This window comes from Lithobates pipiens, unplaced genomic scaffold (assembly GCF_037356315.1).
Source record: "Lithobates pipiens isolate NorthernLeopardFrog02 unplaced genomic scaffold, aLitPip1_a1.2 Scaffold_22, whole genome shotgun sequence".
Lineage (NCBI taxonomy): Eukaryota > Metazoa > Chordata > Amphibia > Anura > Ranidae > Lithobates > Lithobates pipiens.
The window spans coordinates 339,608,495-339,627,065 of NW_027507784.1; the positions used below are offsets into that span (position 1 = coordinate 339,608,495).

At 43.8% G+C, this 18,571-nt stretch overlaps 1 protein-coding gene across 1 annotated transcript in view; it reads right to left on the minus strand.

Annotated features, from left to right (window-relative positions):
• The window catches only part of LOC143925088 (contactin-associated protein-like 5), a 613,155-nt gene that overhangs the window by 202,303 nt on the left and 392,281 nt on the right, over positions 1 to 18,571 (minus strand). The window contains exon 13 of the mRNA XM_077449678.1: positions 6,920 to 7,120. Within this exon, the coding sequence (XP_077305804.1) occupies positions 6,920 to 7,120 (201 nt within the window). The remainder of the gene's footprint in view (positions 1 to 6,919; positions 7,121 to 18,571) is intronic.

Consider the following 18,571-nt stretch of genomic DNA (forward strand, 5'->3'; position numbering starts at 1 on the left):
ACCCAGTCCTCTTCTGAATCGTTCAGATGTTCATTAGCAAACTTCAGATGGGCCTGTACATGTGCTTTCTTGAGAAAGGGGACCTTGCAGGCGCTGCAGTATTTCAGTCCTTCACGGCGTAGTGTGTTACCAATTGTTTTCTTGGTGACTATGGTCCCAGCTGCCTTGAGATCCTTGACAAGATTTCTCCATGTAGTTCTGGGCTGATTCCTCATCGTTCCCATATTTATTGAAACTGCACAAGGTGAGATCTTCCATGGAGCCCCAGACTGGGTGGAGATTGACAGTTATTTTCTGTTTTTTCCATTTGCGAATAATCGTACCAACTGTTGTCACCCTCTCACCCAGCCGCTTGGCGATGGTCTTGTAGCCCGTTCCAGCCTTGTGTAGGTCTACAATCTTGTTCTTGACATCCTTGGACTGCTCTTTGGTCTTGGCCATGGTGGAGAGTTTGGTTGATTGATTGCTTCTGTGGACAGGTGTCTTTTAAACAGGTAACAAGCTGAGATTAGGCGCACTCCCTTTAAGAGAGTGCTCCTAATTTTATCTTGTTACCTGTATGGAAGATACCTGGGAGGTAGAAATCTTGCTGATTGATAGGGGATCAAATACTTATTTCAGTCATTAAAAATGCAAATCAATTTATAACTTTTTTGAAATGAGTTTTTTTCTGGATATTTTTGTTGTTATTCTGTTATTCTGTCTCTCACTTTTAAAATAAACACTCACCGTAAGCTTTATCCAGACTCCTTTTTGAAACCAAACATTTATCTTGAGTTCTACTTTAAGATGGAAAAAGTTCTTCAAAGCATAGTTAGGATAAACCAAAACTTTCCCCCCGGTTGTGCTTTAGGATTTACCCAAAAAAATAATTGCAAAACATCAGCCAAAATGGAATAGACAAAATCCATTCAGAAAATAAACATGCACTTCTGCCGGGATGCTATTCTCGTCTTCACCTGATAAGTATCTCATAGAAATTAATTCACGCCGGGCTCCAGTGTGTGTGTTTGGAGTGCTGTTTGCATGTAATGGGATTTATTAAGTTCGCCAGTAGACCGCGGGGACCGCGCAGCCTGCAAAGCTTTGGGAGAGTTATTGAGGAGTTATTTTTGTCGGAAACAGCAAGTTCCTGAAATGTTATTACCTGTCAGTCTGGGCGCAGCTCGGGAAATGGAACCGTTCTTCTATCGCCTGGATGTCAGAAAACCCAAATCTCAGGATAGAGACATAGAGACAGGCAGGTGACAGTTCTGCCTTGCCTCCTATTTCTGGCCTAACTGGCTGAAAGTTCAACATACTAAAACTGAACCCCAGGATAAGAACACATTGTCTAGTTAAATGTATATTCTTGAATCTCATGCCGCGTACACCTAGAGGCGATTCAGTTCGCATTGTGCGCTATACAAGTATTTCATTCATTTATTCGCACACACGATTGGAGTTTTCATCGGAAAAATCTTGGATGGTTTTTCTGACGGAATTCCGCTCAAGCTTGGCCTGCATACACACGGTCACACAAAAGTTCTCTGAACTTTCGACCGTCAAGAACGCGGTGACGTACAAGACTACCACAAGCCAAGAAAATTATGTTAAATGCTTCCGAGCATGCGTCAAATTGTTTCCGAGCATGCATAGGAATTTTTGCGCGTCGGAATCGCTACAGATGTTCGGAATTTCCGATTGGAACTTTTTCCGTTGGAAAAATAGAGAACCTGCTCTCAATCTTTTGCTCGTGGGAATTCCGCCAGCTAAAGTCCAATGGAGCATACACATGGTCGCAATTTCCGACCAAAACCTCACATTGGACTTTTGCTGGCGGAAATTCCGATCGTGTGTACGGGGCATTAGAGGTATACACTATATTACCAAAAGTTCTGGGTAGCTGTAGGTTGGTACTCTGACATAGAATACCGGGGTTATGGCAGCAGATAGCTGCCATAACCCCAGTATTTTCCTCTTTAGGATAAAAGTGATCTCTGCGGCGGCTTCGCTGAAAGATCACTTTTATCGGTGGGGGGAGAGGTGCGGAGACGATCCGATGCTTTCCCCTCAGTATGTCAGAAACAATGAAATCAGGCCGAGACAGAAGTGCAGTTAAATCACACTTGTTTAATAATAAAAGTAAAAAGAACAAATTTAGTCAAAACAGAGTTCAGTAACCGGAACGGATAGTCAGCCAAGCCAGAAGTCAGGGATCAATGTAGTGGAACAGCAAGCAGGATCTGGAGCCAGAAGGGATGTCAGCAAAGCAAGTCTTGAACAGGATCACAGGAGATAGTCTCTGTGATGTTTAACCAAGGCAAAGGCAGAGACCCTCTGGACTGGAAGGCTTAAGTAGGCAGGACTGACGAGCAAGATATCATCAACAGGTGAGTAACTGTAGAGAGATAGGAGCTGGCAATTAGTCGACAGCTGAGCGGCCAGCTCAGAGAAGGAAGGGCTGAGGCCAGCCCTGACACACAAGTATGGAGCCGAGTCAGGGAAAGATGACCCCCGCTCGGCTCCATAACATTGGATGACGGAAGCAACGTCAAACATCACTTCTGCCCAATGGTCTTAACCACTACAGATCCGCGCTATTGCCAAATGACGGCATTAGCGCGGACCTACATTTCCGGGACTACGTCTATTGACGTGGTCCCGGTTACGAGCGGCCTGCGCGCCCCCTGAGGGGCGCGCGCGGCGCGCTCTGTGATCGGCGAGTCCGTGAGACTCGCCTGATCACCGATCCGTGTAAGGGGTCGATCCCGACCCCTTATCACGTGATCAGCTGTCAGCCAATGACAGCTGATCATGTGATAGAACGGAGCCGGTAATCGGCTATTATTCCTCCTCGCGCTGACAGCGCGAGGAGAGAAAAAAAAAGCCGATCGCCGGCGGCCGTGATCGGGACATCAGTCCCGATCACCGCCATCAATACAAGGGACCACCTGCCACCTGCCTGTGCCCACCTGCCTCCCGCAGTGCCATCCTGAAATAAAATAAAAGCAAAAGTAAGTGCCCCCCGTCAGTGCCCCCCGTCAGTGCCCATAGTGCCCACAGTGCCACCCACAGTGCCACCCACAGTGCCACCCCACAGTGCCACCCACAGTGCCACCCACAGTGCCACCCACAGTGCCACCCAATCTGCCTCAAAGGTGCTGCACCCCAGTGCCGCCCATCAGTGCCCAGCAGTGCCGCCCATCTGTGCCCAGCAGTGCCGCCCATCAGTGCCCAGCAGTGCCACCTATCAGAGCCACCTATCAGTGCCACCTATCAGTGCCCATCAGTCCCATCTATCTGTGGTACCTATCAGTGCCCATCCGTGCCACCCATCCGTGCCACTTATCCGTGCCACCCATCCGTGCCATCTTATCTGTGCCCATCTTTGCCCATCAGTGCCGCCTTATCTGTGCCCATCGGTGCCGCCTTATCTGTGCCTATTAGTGCCGCCTTAACTATGCCTATCAGTGCCCACCGGTGCAGCCTATCAGTGCCCACCAATGCAGCCCATCAGTGCCCACCAATGCAGCCAATCAGTGCCCACCAATGCAGCCTATCAGTGCCGCCTAATCAGCGCACTTCAATGAAGGAGAAAAATGACCCGTTTGCAAAATTTTATAACAAACTATTAAAACATGATTTTTTTTTTTTTTTTTTTTTTGCATCTTTTTTTGTTTGTTTAGCAAAAAATAAAACTCCGAGCTGTAACTAAATACCACCAAAAGAAAGCTCTATTTGTGGGAAAAAAATGATAAAAATTTCATTTGGGTACAGTGTTGTATGACCGCGTAATTGTCACTCAAAGTGCATCAGCGCTGAAAGCTGAAAATTGGTCTGGGACTGAGGGGGGTTTAAGTGCCCAGTAAGCAAGTGGTTAAAGAGGAAACGATTTTTTAATTTATTTTTTTAATTGCATTTAAGTGTAATTATGAGATCTGAGGTCTTTTTGGCCAAAAATCTCACATTAAAGAGGTCCTGTCATGCTTTTTTTGTATTACAAGGGATCCAAAGTGACCCAATTTTTTTTTTTTTAAAGAAAAAGTAAAAAAAAAGAAGAAAAAAAAATAAAAAATGTAAAGTGCCCTATCCTGCCGAGCTCGCACACAGAAGCGAACGGATACGTAAGTCACACCCGCATATGAAAACGGTGTTCAAACCACACATGTGAGGTATCGCCACGATCGTTAGCCAATTCTAGAAAAAGACCTCCTCTGTACCTCAAAACTGGTAACCTGTAGAAATTTCTAAATGTCGCCAATGGAGAAGTATTGCCACAATTGTTAGAGCGAGAGCAAAAAGACCTCCTCTGTAACTCAAAACTGGTAACCTGTAAAAAAAATTTAATGTTGCCAATGGCGATTTTTAAGTGCCAACATTTGTCGCCATTCCACGAGCGGGTGCAATTTTGAAGCATGACATGTCGGGTATCAATTTACTCGTAACATTATCTTTCACAGTATAGAAAAAAAGTGGGCTAACTTTACTGGTGTCTCAAAAAAGTGTATTTTTTTTTCCATAGATAATGTTTGGGAGTTCTAAGTAATTTTCTAGCAAAACTATTTTTGAACTTGTACACAACAAATCTCAAAAAGAGGCTCGGTCCTTAGGTGGTCAATGGCATCCCAGTCTTAGTCCGTAGGGTTTAATATTGAGTTAGCCCATTGCCTTTAGGGAGTACAAAATGTCCTAGCATCAGGCAGAAGTAAACAATCCCCCTTCATTGGTGTAATTGGGAGGAGTTGTGTACTTCATTCGTGTCATTGAGAGGAATTTCCCCCATCATTGGTGTCATTTGGCCACATTGTTGGTGTCATTGGGAGAAATTGTGCGGCATTAAGTCCCCGGGCTGCAGTTTGGAGACTGGCGGGTGGCCTGGCCCATGACAGGCGAGTGAAGCGGTGATCAGGCGGGCAATCGATCGAGCGTGAGGGGGGAGGGGTAGGGGGGAAGTGAGGGGGCCAGGTTTGTTTGCCGCCCCCCCAATAAAATTTTTGGCACCGTCTGCCACTGGAATGATTGATGATAATTCGGTGTTGAACATAAAGGCCATTGGTATTTTTTTATTTATAATGTTTTTCTAGTAAACTCTCCTTATGTTGACAAATAATATGGTAGACTAGGGATCCTTATTCCTCAAAACATTTCTCGTATGTACTCCTCTTTCTCAGGGGATGATTGATGTTAATTCTGTGTTAATCATAAAGGCAATTTTTTATTTTAATATATTTCTAGTAATTGCCTTCATGTTGAACACATGGTTGCCTATACATTGTCTATGGCCAACAATATAGTAGAGTAGGGATCCTTATTCATCTACGTGTTTCTTGGAAGTACTCCACTTCCTCGGGGGATGATTGATGCTGATTCTATGTTAAGCATAAAGGCTAATTGATATATATATATATATATATATATATAATGTACAGTGATCTTCCTTTGTTTGCTTACCTCCCCTCATGTGTTCTGACTAAGAGGCCAGCCACTTCCACCTGGTGGTTTTTATAACCTCTCCTCTAAGCATGGCTCCACCCCAGGCCCTATCAGGGGACTCTATATTAACCTGTGCACTGCAAGCCAGCGGTGCTGATCAACCATTGTGTATCATTGTGTGTTTGGCTTCCGGTTTCCTGCTTGCCGTGTGCTCTACGTTTGACTCTGTTACTGACCTTGGCATGTTCTCAACGATTCCTGTCTCCTTGTGACCTTGACCTTTTGCATGTCCCGACCATCCCTGTCTGCCTGTGACCCTGAACCTTTGGCGTGTACTCTATTGTTCCTGTCTGCTAGTTTCCCTGACCTCTACCGTATCCCCTTACTATCCTTGTCGTTCCAGCCTGCTGCTTCCTTCTCCTGTAGTCTACTGTGAGCGTGAGCTGTGAGACCCTAGGGGCCGTGACCTGGAGCCAGACTGCAGCAAAGTCCATCCTCACCACTGGAGGCTCTGGCGAACACCCGCTGGCTCTTAGACTCCACGCCCTGGGGAATCTATGCTCCAGCTCCCATTGGGATCTGTGTTAGTGATCCTGTAGACCTGTGTCCTGAATCTCCCTGGGTACAATCCGCAGCAGTCAGTCCTAAGCTCCACTACCTAGCGGTGCACTTCCGACTCCTATGGAGTGCATCTGTCACCTGGTTTCAGGTGACCTGACAATGCCTAGTAATTGCCTTCATGTTGAACACATTTTCCTATACATTGTCTATGATAAATGATATAGTAAACTAGGATTCTTTATTCCTCTACACGTTTCTCGGATGTACTCTACTTCCTCAGGGGATGATCAATGCTAATTCTGTGTTAAACATTAAGGCAAATTAACATTTTTTTTTTCATATATATTAACCCCGTGGTGTTGCATGAAAACAAAAATGAATAGTGTGTACCCGGCTTAACTTAGCAATCAAAAATAGGGAAATAAAAATAAATACAAAACAGTAGACATGTGCACTGCTGAAAAATGTGTTCATTTTTGTTCCATTCCTTTTCTTCTTCTTTTTTCTGGGTCATTCGTCATTTTTGCAATTCCTAAATTTGCCATTTGCAATTCGTAAATTAGAAAATTTGTAAATTCATAAATTTGTAAATTCGAAAGTGTGAAAATAAGAAAGAAAATCCGAAAGAATAACTAACTAAAGGAAATTCCAAAACCTATAATTGAATCGTTAGTAATAGTTAAGTTATTATTAGTTAGTTATTATTGGAGATTTTACAATTTTCGGATTTTTGAATTTAAAATTTACAAATTTTCGAATATTCAAATCTACAAATATTCTGAAGAAATTTGTGAAACGGGTTTTCGTTAATTCGGATATTTCCGAATTAACAAATTTGTTGAAATATGTTAAAATACTAATATCTGGAACTAAACGAATTGCACATGTCTACAGAACAGATACGTGACAATAGAAGTTTCAACTATTAAAAATGTTCACTTACTTGGAGAATTAAGGAGTCGCGAATGTTTGCAGTGATAAGCCGCCTCCTGCTCGCAGTATTCCGCGTTGTTGATTAGGGCCTCCATTTGCTCCGCGCTGCCTCCGTAGTTAAATGCCGCGGAGTACGGCTTCCCAGAAATCGTTCCACGCACGGCGGTCAGATCGGTGATTTCGTGTTGAACGATGGTCCAAATCTTCTCTTCTGTTGGAGGAAATAAATCACACCCAAATGTTACGTCCGTTTTTAACTATTTAATTTTATTTCATTTTTTGTTGATAAATGCCAACACATATATGTAGATTTTTAATTATATTTATTTTTTCCTTTTTTTATGATTTAGTTGCCTATCTGATAGACACCCAAATGAAGTAGAATTCACAGTAGCCGCCTGACATCGCCGCTAATACCAGGCAGTGACTTGGTGATGTCAGCCTGTAGTAGGAAGTGTGTTTTTATTGGCGGGATCTCCAGATAAGAAACTTTGTAAAAGATTCACAAAAACAAAAATGTTTAACCACCTCAGCTCCGGAAGGTTTTACCCCATTCATGACCAGGCCTTCATGACCAGGCCATTTTGGCCTAAATTTGTAAAGAAATCAGATTTTTAACATTTTTTTAATTGGATATGTCTTATAGTAGAAAGAAAAAATATTGTGTTACTTTTTTAAATGTTCAATCTTTTTTGGTTTACTTTAACTGCCAATTGCACAGCCATGCACCACTGTACTCAAATGAAATTTATATAATTTTATAAAAATAGAGCTTTCTTTTGGTGGTATTTGATCACCACAGTTTTTTTTTTATTATTATTATATAAACCAAAAAAGATTGAACATTTTAAAAAAAACACAATATTTTTTCTTGTTGCTATAAGACATATCCAATAAAAAAATGTTAAAAATCTGATTTCTTCATAGATTTAGGCCAAAATGTATTCTGCTACATGTCAAAAAAATCCCAATAGGCGTTTATTGATTGGTTTGCGTTAAAGTTATAGCGTTTACAAACTATAGTATACGCCGGGGGTTCTCAACCCTTGAGCTGCGGCCCGGTACCGGGTGCACTGTCTGAGGTGTGGTGGCAGGCAAGCAGAGAGATGACATCATCTCTCACCGCCCGCCCACCCCACCGCTATTCTGCCCCCACAGCGGGGCCGGTACACTGTTGGAGGTGAGGCGGGCGAGCAGAGAGATGTGATCATCTCTCACCGCCCAACCCACATCACCACTGTTCTCCCTCTTCTGGATCACACCACTCCAGGTATGCCTGTGCTGCCCCCACAGCAGTGACAAGCTGCATCTGGTTACAGGCAAAGTGGCAAGTGACAATTTGCATCTGGTGGCAGGCGATGTGGCAAGTGACAAGCTGCATCCGGTGGCAGGTGATGGTGGCAAGTGACAAACCACATCTGGTGGCAGGCGACGTGGCAAGTGACAAGCTGCATCTGGTGGCAGGCGACGTGGTAAGTTGCAAGTTGCATCTGGTGGCAGATTTTGCACTATGGCGAGTTGAACTATTTTGTTTTATATTACAATGTAATAATATAAATAATGCGCTTCAATCATCCTGCCACCATATCAACCATGGTGTCGCGATGATTGAAGCGCTAACACCAGCCATTTTCCCGTCAAATTGCCCGCGAAAAAAACGCATAACGCACCAGGGCCTTGGCACAATTTTCTTCCACAGTGGGGACCACTGGTAAAAAGTATATACTGGAATTTGTGGGGGCTAAACCATCACTTCCAGGACTCCTTGTTCTTCTTTACACTGAAGATAATTCTTAATGACATGGCTGTATGTTTAGGGTGGTTGTTCCGCTGCAGAATACATTTGGGGCTAATCACACACCTCCCTGATGGTATGGCATGATGGAGAAGTGTCTGCTTGTATTTCTCAGCATTGAGGACACCATTTATCCTGACCAAATCTCCAACTCCATTTGCAGAAATGCAACCCCAAACTTGCAAGGAACCTCCACCATGCTTCACACTTGGCTGCAGACACTCATTATTGTATCACTCTCCAGCCCCCTTCACCAACAAACTGCCTCCTGCTGCAGCCAAATATTTCACGTTCTGACTCATCGGTCCAGTCCAGAGTACCTGCTGCCATTTTTCTGCACCCTAGTTCCTGTGTTTTCCTGCATAGTAGAGTCACTTAGCCTTGTTTCCACATCGGGGGTATGTCTTTTTGGCTGCAATTCTTCCATGAAGACCACTTCTGGCCAGACTTCATTGGACAGTAGATGGGTGTACCTGGGTCCCTTTGGTTTCCACCAGTTCTGTGCTGATGGAACTGCCGGACATCTTTCGATGTGGAAGGGAAGTAAGTATGATGTGTCTTTCATTTGTTACATTAGTTTCCTGTGGCTATGCTTCTCAACATTGCCTATTTCTTTGGGCTTTTTGAAAAGAACTTGAACAGCACATCCTGAATCCTGGGAGAGACCTTGCTGATGCAGTATAACCCCCTTGTGTTTTGTTGCTGTGCTCAGTTTTGCCGTGGTTTATGACCTGTGACAGAAAACTGTCTTCCACAACCTCATCTTAGTAGCAGAGTTTGGCTGTTCCTCACCCAGTTTTAAACCTCCTAAACAGCTGTTTATGTTCCAGTTAATGACTGTGCTTCAACATACATATAAAATTAATGATCATTAGCACCTGCTTGGTATAATTGGTTAATAATATACCTGGCTCTAATCCTACAAAATCCCTGACTTTGTGCAAGTTTAAGAACCAATGCTGGTCTGAAGCCAAAGGGTAGTCAAACCAAATATTGTTTTTTTTTTTTTTCAGATTTTTGCATTTTGCAATTTGTAAATTGCTAAGAATTAACAATTAAAATATATATTTTTGAAATCATTCTTACTTTACAGCATTTCTTTATACCTGCCCCCCAAACTATATATATATATATATATATATATATATATATATATATATATATATATATATATATATATATCTAAGCTGAAATGAAGAGGCTTTGCATACAGAAGATATATATCTTCTGTATGTTGTTACAAAGTTTATTTGAACAGAAACATGAAATAATGGAACTTTCATACCATTCCCTGGTCCTGTAGATGAGGGTCAGAGGACGTAGACCGGAGTCTGCTAGAGATGGATTGGTTGACCCAACAACATCAAAGGGCTTTGTTATCATAAAAGAGAAAAGTAACATAAAGCTTCTCCTGCCTTTGTGATTCTGAGTTTTCCTGAACTGTTTGATCTACAAAAGGTAGGGAAATCAGGATTGGGTCTGTTATACAAGAGGGAGCACAAAGGATTTCTCCAATACTTTCTCAGGTATGGCTCTGTATTTATAGCATGGGGGCTTTGTTGTGCTCAGATTCTTGGTTCCCTTCTCAGTAGGACAGTAATGGAGTTTTCTTGCATATGTCTGCCTCTCCAGTTTTCTTTCACAATCCAAAACATTTGATGCATTATTGATAACATCTTCTATCTTAGACAGTCCCAGCGATGTTTAGTTAGTGTGGTGGAGACCAAATGTGATGTTGTGAATGTTGTGAACAGTTCTGTCTACTCTGTATGTACATCTTATGGTCATAGTGGACCCTCTATGCACAAATAATAGTATAGGCCCTAAAAATGGATCTAAGAATAGGTTGTAGCCCTCTAATACACCTGGACTGACAACCGGGATGGTTGAAAAGCAGGCACAGTTGGCTAGAGAGGAATCATTTTGACACAGTTGGCAAGAGAGGGATCACTTTGATGCATTTAGCCAGAGAGGGATCATTTGGATGCAGTCGACTAGAGAAGGATCATTATGACACAATTGGCAAGAGAGGGAACACTTTGGCGCAATTGGCCAGGGAAGGGATCACTTTAACGCAGTCGGCCAGAGAGGAATCATTCGGACGCAGTTGACCAGAGAAGCATCATTTTGACACAGTTGGCCAGAGAGGGGTGCAGTGGGCTATAGAGGGATCACTTTGATGCAGTTGGCTAGAGAGGGATTACTTTGATACATTTGACCACAGAGGGATCACTTTGATGCATTTGGCCAGAGAGAGATCACTTTGATGTAGTTGGCAAGAGAGGGAACACTTTGATGCAGTTGGCCAGAGAGGCATCCCTTTGACACAGTTGACAAGAGAGGGATCTCTTTTTCGCACAATTGGCCAGGAGAGGGATCAATTTGACGCAGTTGGCCAGAGAGGGATAATTTTAATGCAGTTGGCCAGAGAGGGATCACTTTGATGCATTTGGCAAGAGAGGGATCATTTTGATGCAGTTGGCAAGAGAGGGATCACTTTGATGCATTTGGCAAGAGAAGGATCACTTTCATGCATTTGGCAAGAGAAGGATCACTTTTATCCATTTGGCCAGAGAGGACTCACTTTGACACAGTTGGCCAGAGAGGGGTCATTTTGATGCAGTTGGCAAGGGAGGGATCACTTTGATTCATTTGGCCAGAGAGGCATCACTCTGACACAAGTTAGCAAGAAAGGGATCACTTTGATGCCATTGGCCAGAGAGGGAGAATTTTGATGCAGTTGGCCAGAGAGGGATCACTTTGATGCCGTTGGCCAGAGAGGGAGAATTTTGATGCAGTTGGCCAGAGAGGGATCACTTTGATGCATTTGGCCAGAGAGGGATCACTTTAATTCAGTGGGCCAGCTTGAACAGGTATTGGAATGCGAACTAAGAATCCTTTTTTTAAGCAAAAGTTTGCTGTCAATATACAAGGGGTTAACATGTGGTTGCACCTCTTTAGTATCCCATGTTTTGTATAAGTAGAAGTCATATCGAACCCAAACACAGGCACATGCCCATTTCTACTGCATTGTGTAATTAAAAAGGGCAGGGAAGCCTGAAGTTGTTGTATTATTTTTTGATGGAGCAATAAGTTATGCTCACTATGCTGTAACCATTGTTGCGTTAGGGTGATTATGCTCAAAACCGAAAGTTCACATAAACCTCAGTTGTCCACCCAAGGGTTCTTCCATATCAACATGATTAGTCAACTAAAAATACCGAACTGCCTGGCTCCCTTGTCAGCAATGTCGCGGCTCTTCTTGCCAATCCATCTGACTGTGTTGCCCAGCTATCCTGGCTCACTCTAGTTGCAGTGCCTCTGGATAGCGGTTCTCCTGACAACCACTCCTGACAGCCCACCTGACTTCTGGGACAAGACCTACTGTCTCCTGGTTGCTGGTTGGGCACCTGTGACCTCTGGTTGAGACCTCCTGTCTCTTGACTCCTGGCTGGGGCACCTGTGAGCTCTGGTTGAGACCTCCTGTCTCTTGACTCCTGGCTGGGGCACCTGTGAGCTCTGGTTGAGACCTCCTGTCTCTTGACTCCTGGCTGGGGCACCTGTGACCTCTGGTTGAGACCTTCTGTCTCTTGACTCCTGGCTGGGGCTCCTCTGACACTTGGATGAGACCTCCTGTCTCCAATATGGGAGAAGTCTGAGCCATCCTCAGGCTTAAGTATATACCGACACTGCACACAGGCTGTTGGCATCCATTAAAATCTGGACACCCGAGACACTTTAGAAACATCAGGCTCCAGGCCTCAATCCAGCTTTACAGAATCCAGAGAAAGCCAAAAACAAAGCGTTCTCTGCTCAGAAATGATAATCTGGAAATTTGCATTAGGCCTTAATGCAAATCCTGCATCATTTTTCCCCTATATTTTCACAGTGGTGGGGCCTCGCACTGTCGCACCAAATTTTATTATAGAAGATACATGTCGTGGATGACATTTTGGACAAAATGTCATACGCATGTAAATTTAGTTTTTTGCCTCAGAACAATAGGGGTTCTGAGGGTTAATTACGTAGGTTGGCCTTAACATCAGTCTGGCCAGGCTGTGTTTGGAAGTTCTGCCTGGTCATGTGAACGGTGAGGTGCACATGATGGGCCAGAACCAGGCCTGGTTGGATGCTTAGGTATCAGCCAATCAGTGGGAGTGCCGGGGCCCGCCGGAGGAGTCTGGGAAGGGGTACTTAAGAGGTGTGGGTCACGTGTTTGGAGGAGAGGAGTTTGTGAGGCCCCTGTGGTCTATTCTGGTTCCAGGACCGGGGTAGCCCCGTGAGGGGTCCCGGTCACGGGGTGTTCGACATCCTGCAACATATTCCTGTCAGAGGCCCCTAATAGACCTGCCTGGTCTGGGGTAGGGATCCGTCTGTTCCCGAGTCTTGGAACCGGCTGGTCCGATGTGCAGTAACTGAGGGAGGATTCAAGGTGTCCGGGTGTGCTCTCGGCTTGGAGAGGCGCCACAGCTCATGGAAGTGCCCGGGGGAGGACTCTTCGGAGGAGGGCCGGCAAGTGGCATCCCGGGAAGTGCCTGGTTACTGAGTTGGGAAGGACTTTGACAAATCCACACTTTTCCAGTACCATTGAGGAGACAGAGAACGTTCCAGGTACTGAGAAAATAGGTTCCCATTCACCCTTAGTTACAACTTGTACATGTTCATAGGATTGTTTCAAGTTTTGAGTCAACGTGCTGACTGCCATGATCTCTGGTAGGCTTGTGCAATTCGTTTCGTAACGAATCGAAATTCGGCCGAATTTTGCATCTTTCGGACATTCGGATGCATCCGAATGTCCGAATAAAAAAAATAACAATAAATATAATTACAACGAATACGAAAGAAATATAACGAATGAATTCGAATGAATTCGACATGATTCGAAATTATTTCAACCGCATTCGAAATTATTTCAACATGATTCGACATTATTTCAACTGCATTCGAAAATATTTTGTGACCCGACTTTAGGGCCATGTATCTCGGGGTCACTTGGTGCTAGACACTTCAAATTTGGATATGTTATAGTGCTAGTATTATTGTGTTTGCATACCAAATTTGGGGTTTCTAGCTATAAGTGACCCCGAGATATGTGGCCCCAAAATCGGGTCGCAAAATGTTATTAGTTATTAGAGCAGAGAATTACATTTTGCGACCCGATCTTGGGGCCACATATCTCGGGGTCACTTATAGCTAGAAACCCCAAATTTGGTATGCAAACACAATAATACTAGCTCTACAACATATCCAAATTTGGAGTTTCTAGCACCAAGTGACCCCGAGATACATGGCCCTAAAGTCGGGTCACAAAATATTTTCGAATGTGGTTGAAATGTCGAATCATGTTGAAATCAATTTCGAATCCGGTAGAAATATTTTCGAATTTCGTTGAAATATTTTCGAATGTGGCCGATTTTTTGAATTCGGTAGAAAACTAAACTAAATCCGAAAACGAATTTAAGGAAGTTAACGAATATAACTAAACTAAATTAATGAATTAACGAATTAAAACGAAACGAAACTAAACGAATTTTTTCCTTTTGCACATGTCTAATCTCTGGCTAGAGATCTGTTCAGCCTTGAAGTACCCAGCTGCAAGTGGCTACTCTCTGGGTGGAATTAGAGACTTTATTAGACCTGCGGTTAAAGGTGCCTGAGTTCTTCACCCGTGCCCTTTGTTCCCATGAGAGACTGTTACTGGATGTTATTACTGCAAAATAAAACCTTTTGAAAGGACTTTATTTGTGTCAGTGTTCAAGTCGTTGGGTATCAACCCTGAGAACCCCTAGACGTGGAAGAACAAGCCGAGAGAAGGTAACCGGTAAGCCCAATATGTCAAGGCCGCCCTGCAATGGGTTATGGCCGCTACATACACAAATACTGTATCATAACAGCAATGGCCATAACTACCAAAGCAAATAAAATAACCAAAATTTACATAAAATCTGCCTATCCAGAGCCATTGAGCTTCAATAGCAAGACTCTTGTTTTGTGATATTGGAGCAACGCAGCTGATAACCCAGCTCCCTTATCTATTAGGAAAGAAAACACAAGAGTTTCACTTAACAAAAAATCTATGTTATACCTTCATCAAATGCTTCTACCCTCCTGCGCATTTGCATTTGGCAGCCCAACAATTAATGGATTCCCAGTGGCAGAGAATGAAAAGCTATTGAGGGAGTGCTGTGGATTTATGGGACATATAAAGTAGTATAACCTTCTTCTCCTCATTATCTCTTGTGCTTTAATATCATTTGCTGCCATTAAGCTGGAGTGATATTATTTTATCACTCTTCTAAGCGTTCCATTCTACAGTTCTCCAGGAGAGCCTTGGAGGAAAAAAAAAAAAAAAACGGAGCAGAGCAGTAAATATTACAGAATTCATTGCTCCGTCCACCCATGCAAAGTTAAATTCATCTTGGAAAAGAACGTTTTTAAGAGCCTCTTAAACTGCTTTCAAATGCAAAAGTGACAATGCTTTTAATTCTGGGCAAATACTACCCCTTTATGACTTGCTGCTTTTAGTTCATTGTCCAATTTAGCAGAAGATGCTGTTGGTACTCAGTCCTTGGAGACAGTTTTATGACTGAAAACCAAGTACCAAACTTGTTTCCTTCATTTAGATTTTCCTTCTTTCCATAATGAGCTGGTTACAGTATGTGCTACAGTACATTACCGATCTTCTCACCTTGCCAAGACCTCCTTCTCTCTAGTGTCCTTGTCATCTCCTCCAATTCCCCCACCCCCCCTTTCCATAGCCTCTCCACTCCTTCCAAGAACCCATGTTCTCTAGCTGTTTCCTTACCTCCCCTTATAGTCTCTTCAAGACTTATCTAGAGCCACTCCACTTCTAACAAGACCCCCTGCTCTCTAGCTGTTTGGTCACCTCCTCCCATAGTCTCTTCAAGACTTTTTCAGAGCTTCTCTGCACCTCCCAAGACCTCCTGCTCTCTAGCCCCCTCGCTATTGCCTCCTATGATCTCCACAGGACTTCTACAGAGCCTCTATGCTCTTTCACAGACCTCCTGCACCATAGCTTCCTCGCCATCCACTCCCATTCTCTCCCCCAGGACTTCTCCAGAGCTGGTACTCCCTACCCCAATCTATACAACTGTTTCCTACTCTGTCCGTCTTTAGGATATCCCTAAAAAATTATCTCTTCAGGCAAGTCTATCCCACATCGTCATATCCTCCTATTATCTCCGCCATGACTCTTCCAGAGCCTCTCCACTCCTCCCAATACCCCCTGCACTCTAGTTGTTTTGTCACCGCCTCCTATGGTCTACCCAGAACCTCTCCAGAGCTTCTCTGCTCCTCTCAAGACCTCCTGTTCTCTAGCCCCCTCATAATCAGTCTCCTTTTATGGTCCTCCCCAGGATTTCTCCACAGCCTTTATGCTCCTTCCAAGACGTCCTGCTCTCTAGCCCCCCTTTCCATCTCCCATGGTCTCCTCCAGGAATTCTCCAGACCCACTCTACTCCTTCCAAGACCTCCTGCTCTCTAGCCCCCTCATAATCCGTCTCCTTCTATGGTCTTCCCCAGGACATCTCCACAGCCTCTATGCTCCTACCAAGATCTCCTGCGCTCTAACCCCCTCATAATCCATCTCCTTCTATGAACTTCCAACAGACTTCTCCCCAGCCTCTATGCTCCTCCCAAGATCTCCTGCTCTCTAACCCCCTTGACATCTCCCATGGTCTACCCCAAGACTTCTCCAGACCCCCTATGCTCCTCCCAAGACCTCCTTCTCTCTAGCCTCCTCGCCAAGTCCTCCCATGGTCTCCCCCAGGACTGCTCCAGAGTCTCTGCCAACTTCTGGAACTCCCTACCTAAACTGTCTACCTAAACTGATCTATTGAAGGGAGCCCATCTCACCTTAACCTAAAAACGTAACTTTTAATTGTTCCATCAGCTGAACAGCTATTATCTTTTATACACTACCACATGCCCCACCTTATTAGATTGCAAGCTCTCATAAGCAGGGCCCTCCTAACCCTCCTGTATTGGATTGTACTTTAACTGTACTGTTTATTTTTATATTGTAAAGTACTGTGCAAACTGTTTGTACTATGACAAAGAAGGAGAAGAAAGAAGAAGAAGGAAGATGAGGAAGGAAGAAGAAGAAAGAAACAGAAGAAAGTAGAAGGAAGAAGAACGAAGAAGAAGAAGAAGAAAAAGAAGGTTGAAGAACGAAGAATACGAAAGAAGAGAAAGAAGCAGATTGTCTCTTAACGTTCACAACCCAGCATGGGACCCAAAGTAGAAAGAAGAAGAAGAAAGAATCAGAAGAAGGAAAAGGAAGGAAGAAGAATAAACTAGAAGGGATAAGAAGGAAGAAAAAGCAAGAAGAAGAAGGTTGAAGAAGGAAGACGACGAAAGAAGAGGAAGAGAAAGAAGTAGAATGTCTCTTAAGGTTCACAACCCAGCACGGGACCCAAGAAAGAAGAAGAAGAACGATCAAGGAAAAAGAAGAAAGAAGAAGGTAGAAGAAGAAAGCAGAAGGAAGATGAAGAAGAAGAAGGAAGAAAACAGATGAGGACCCAAGGGGAGCATGCATGCATGGATGCCTCCTTAGCACCTGGTTTGCTACAAGGGGCACCTAAAGAAGGAAGGAGTGCCGGTGGGGGACTGCCAGAAGAGAAGGAAAATAAGCTTTCTTTGCAACATTGTTGCACAGGCCAGGTAAGTATAATTTTTTTTATTTTTTTTATTTAAAACAATTGCCTTTAACATCACTTTAAGTTATCCACTGTTTATGTGTTTTTTACTTATGGAAATGTACTTATGTACTTATGTGTAAATTTCTGCTTCCCAAAGCATGACAATACCTTCAAAATCTGCTTTATTAGCTGCTTTGGATGCAAATTTTCCCCCAAAATGTGCAGTTGAAGCAGACTAATTCAGATGTTTACTTTTTCGTAAAAAGTTAACAACTTAGCACCCATCTCCTCTTGGAAACACCTTCCCTCTGGTTGCTGATATATGCAGTAACAACACATGGGCATTACAGGAACGACAATGGTGAGGTGTCTATGATGTGTGTGTGTTGTGACTGAGGGACTCTATGCTATGCAAGAAGAAAGATGGCAGTACCCAATGGACGAATCACTGAGCATCTGGTAACTAGGGGACAGACTGGTACAGAATTTTTGTTTCAAAAAGAAAACCACTGTGGAAGCACATGCATTCTGATGGGATAGGTGGGGGGCAGATGGACTGAAGGGGAGCCCACCCCTTCTTAAAGGTGCAGGGGCACACTAAACACCCAGCATATAGCTCGATGGCTGCAAAGGTGTCAGTGCGTTGCCTGACCAATATACATGGATACAAAAAGAGAGCCACTGCCCCCACTTATAACTGGCCATTGCAGTAAGTGGCATTGGTGGGCATCATAAGATATAAACAAGGCCAAGGATAAATCCAAGGAAAAAACCAAGCTTACTTACTGACCAGCCCGCAGACAACTGAATCAACCTGTCTAACAATATACGTTAAAAACAGGGGTTTAGTCTGCACACATATGCAAACGCATGGGTAAGATACAGAGCCTCGCTAAGGCACCCTGCAATCTGTAGTTCCTATCACCAACTGATGAGTGCCTTGGGTGCCTTGGTGAGGCTCTGTATGTTACGGATGCATTTGCATATGTGTGCAGACTAAACCCCTGTTTTTAACGCATACTGTTCGGTTGATTCGGTTGGTTCGTGGGCTGTTCGGTAAGTAAGCTTGTTTTTTTTCTTTGGATTTATCCTTGGCCTTGGTTATATCAGAACTTTTGTTTACCAGGTTCTGGAGTTAAGTAGACTTTCTGTGGTACAAGTGGCATAGGGCAAACAACACAGGTCAGATAATAGAGTAGTTTATATC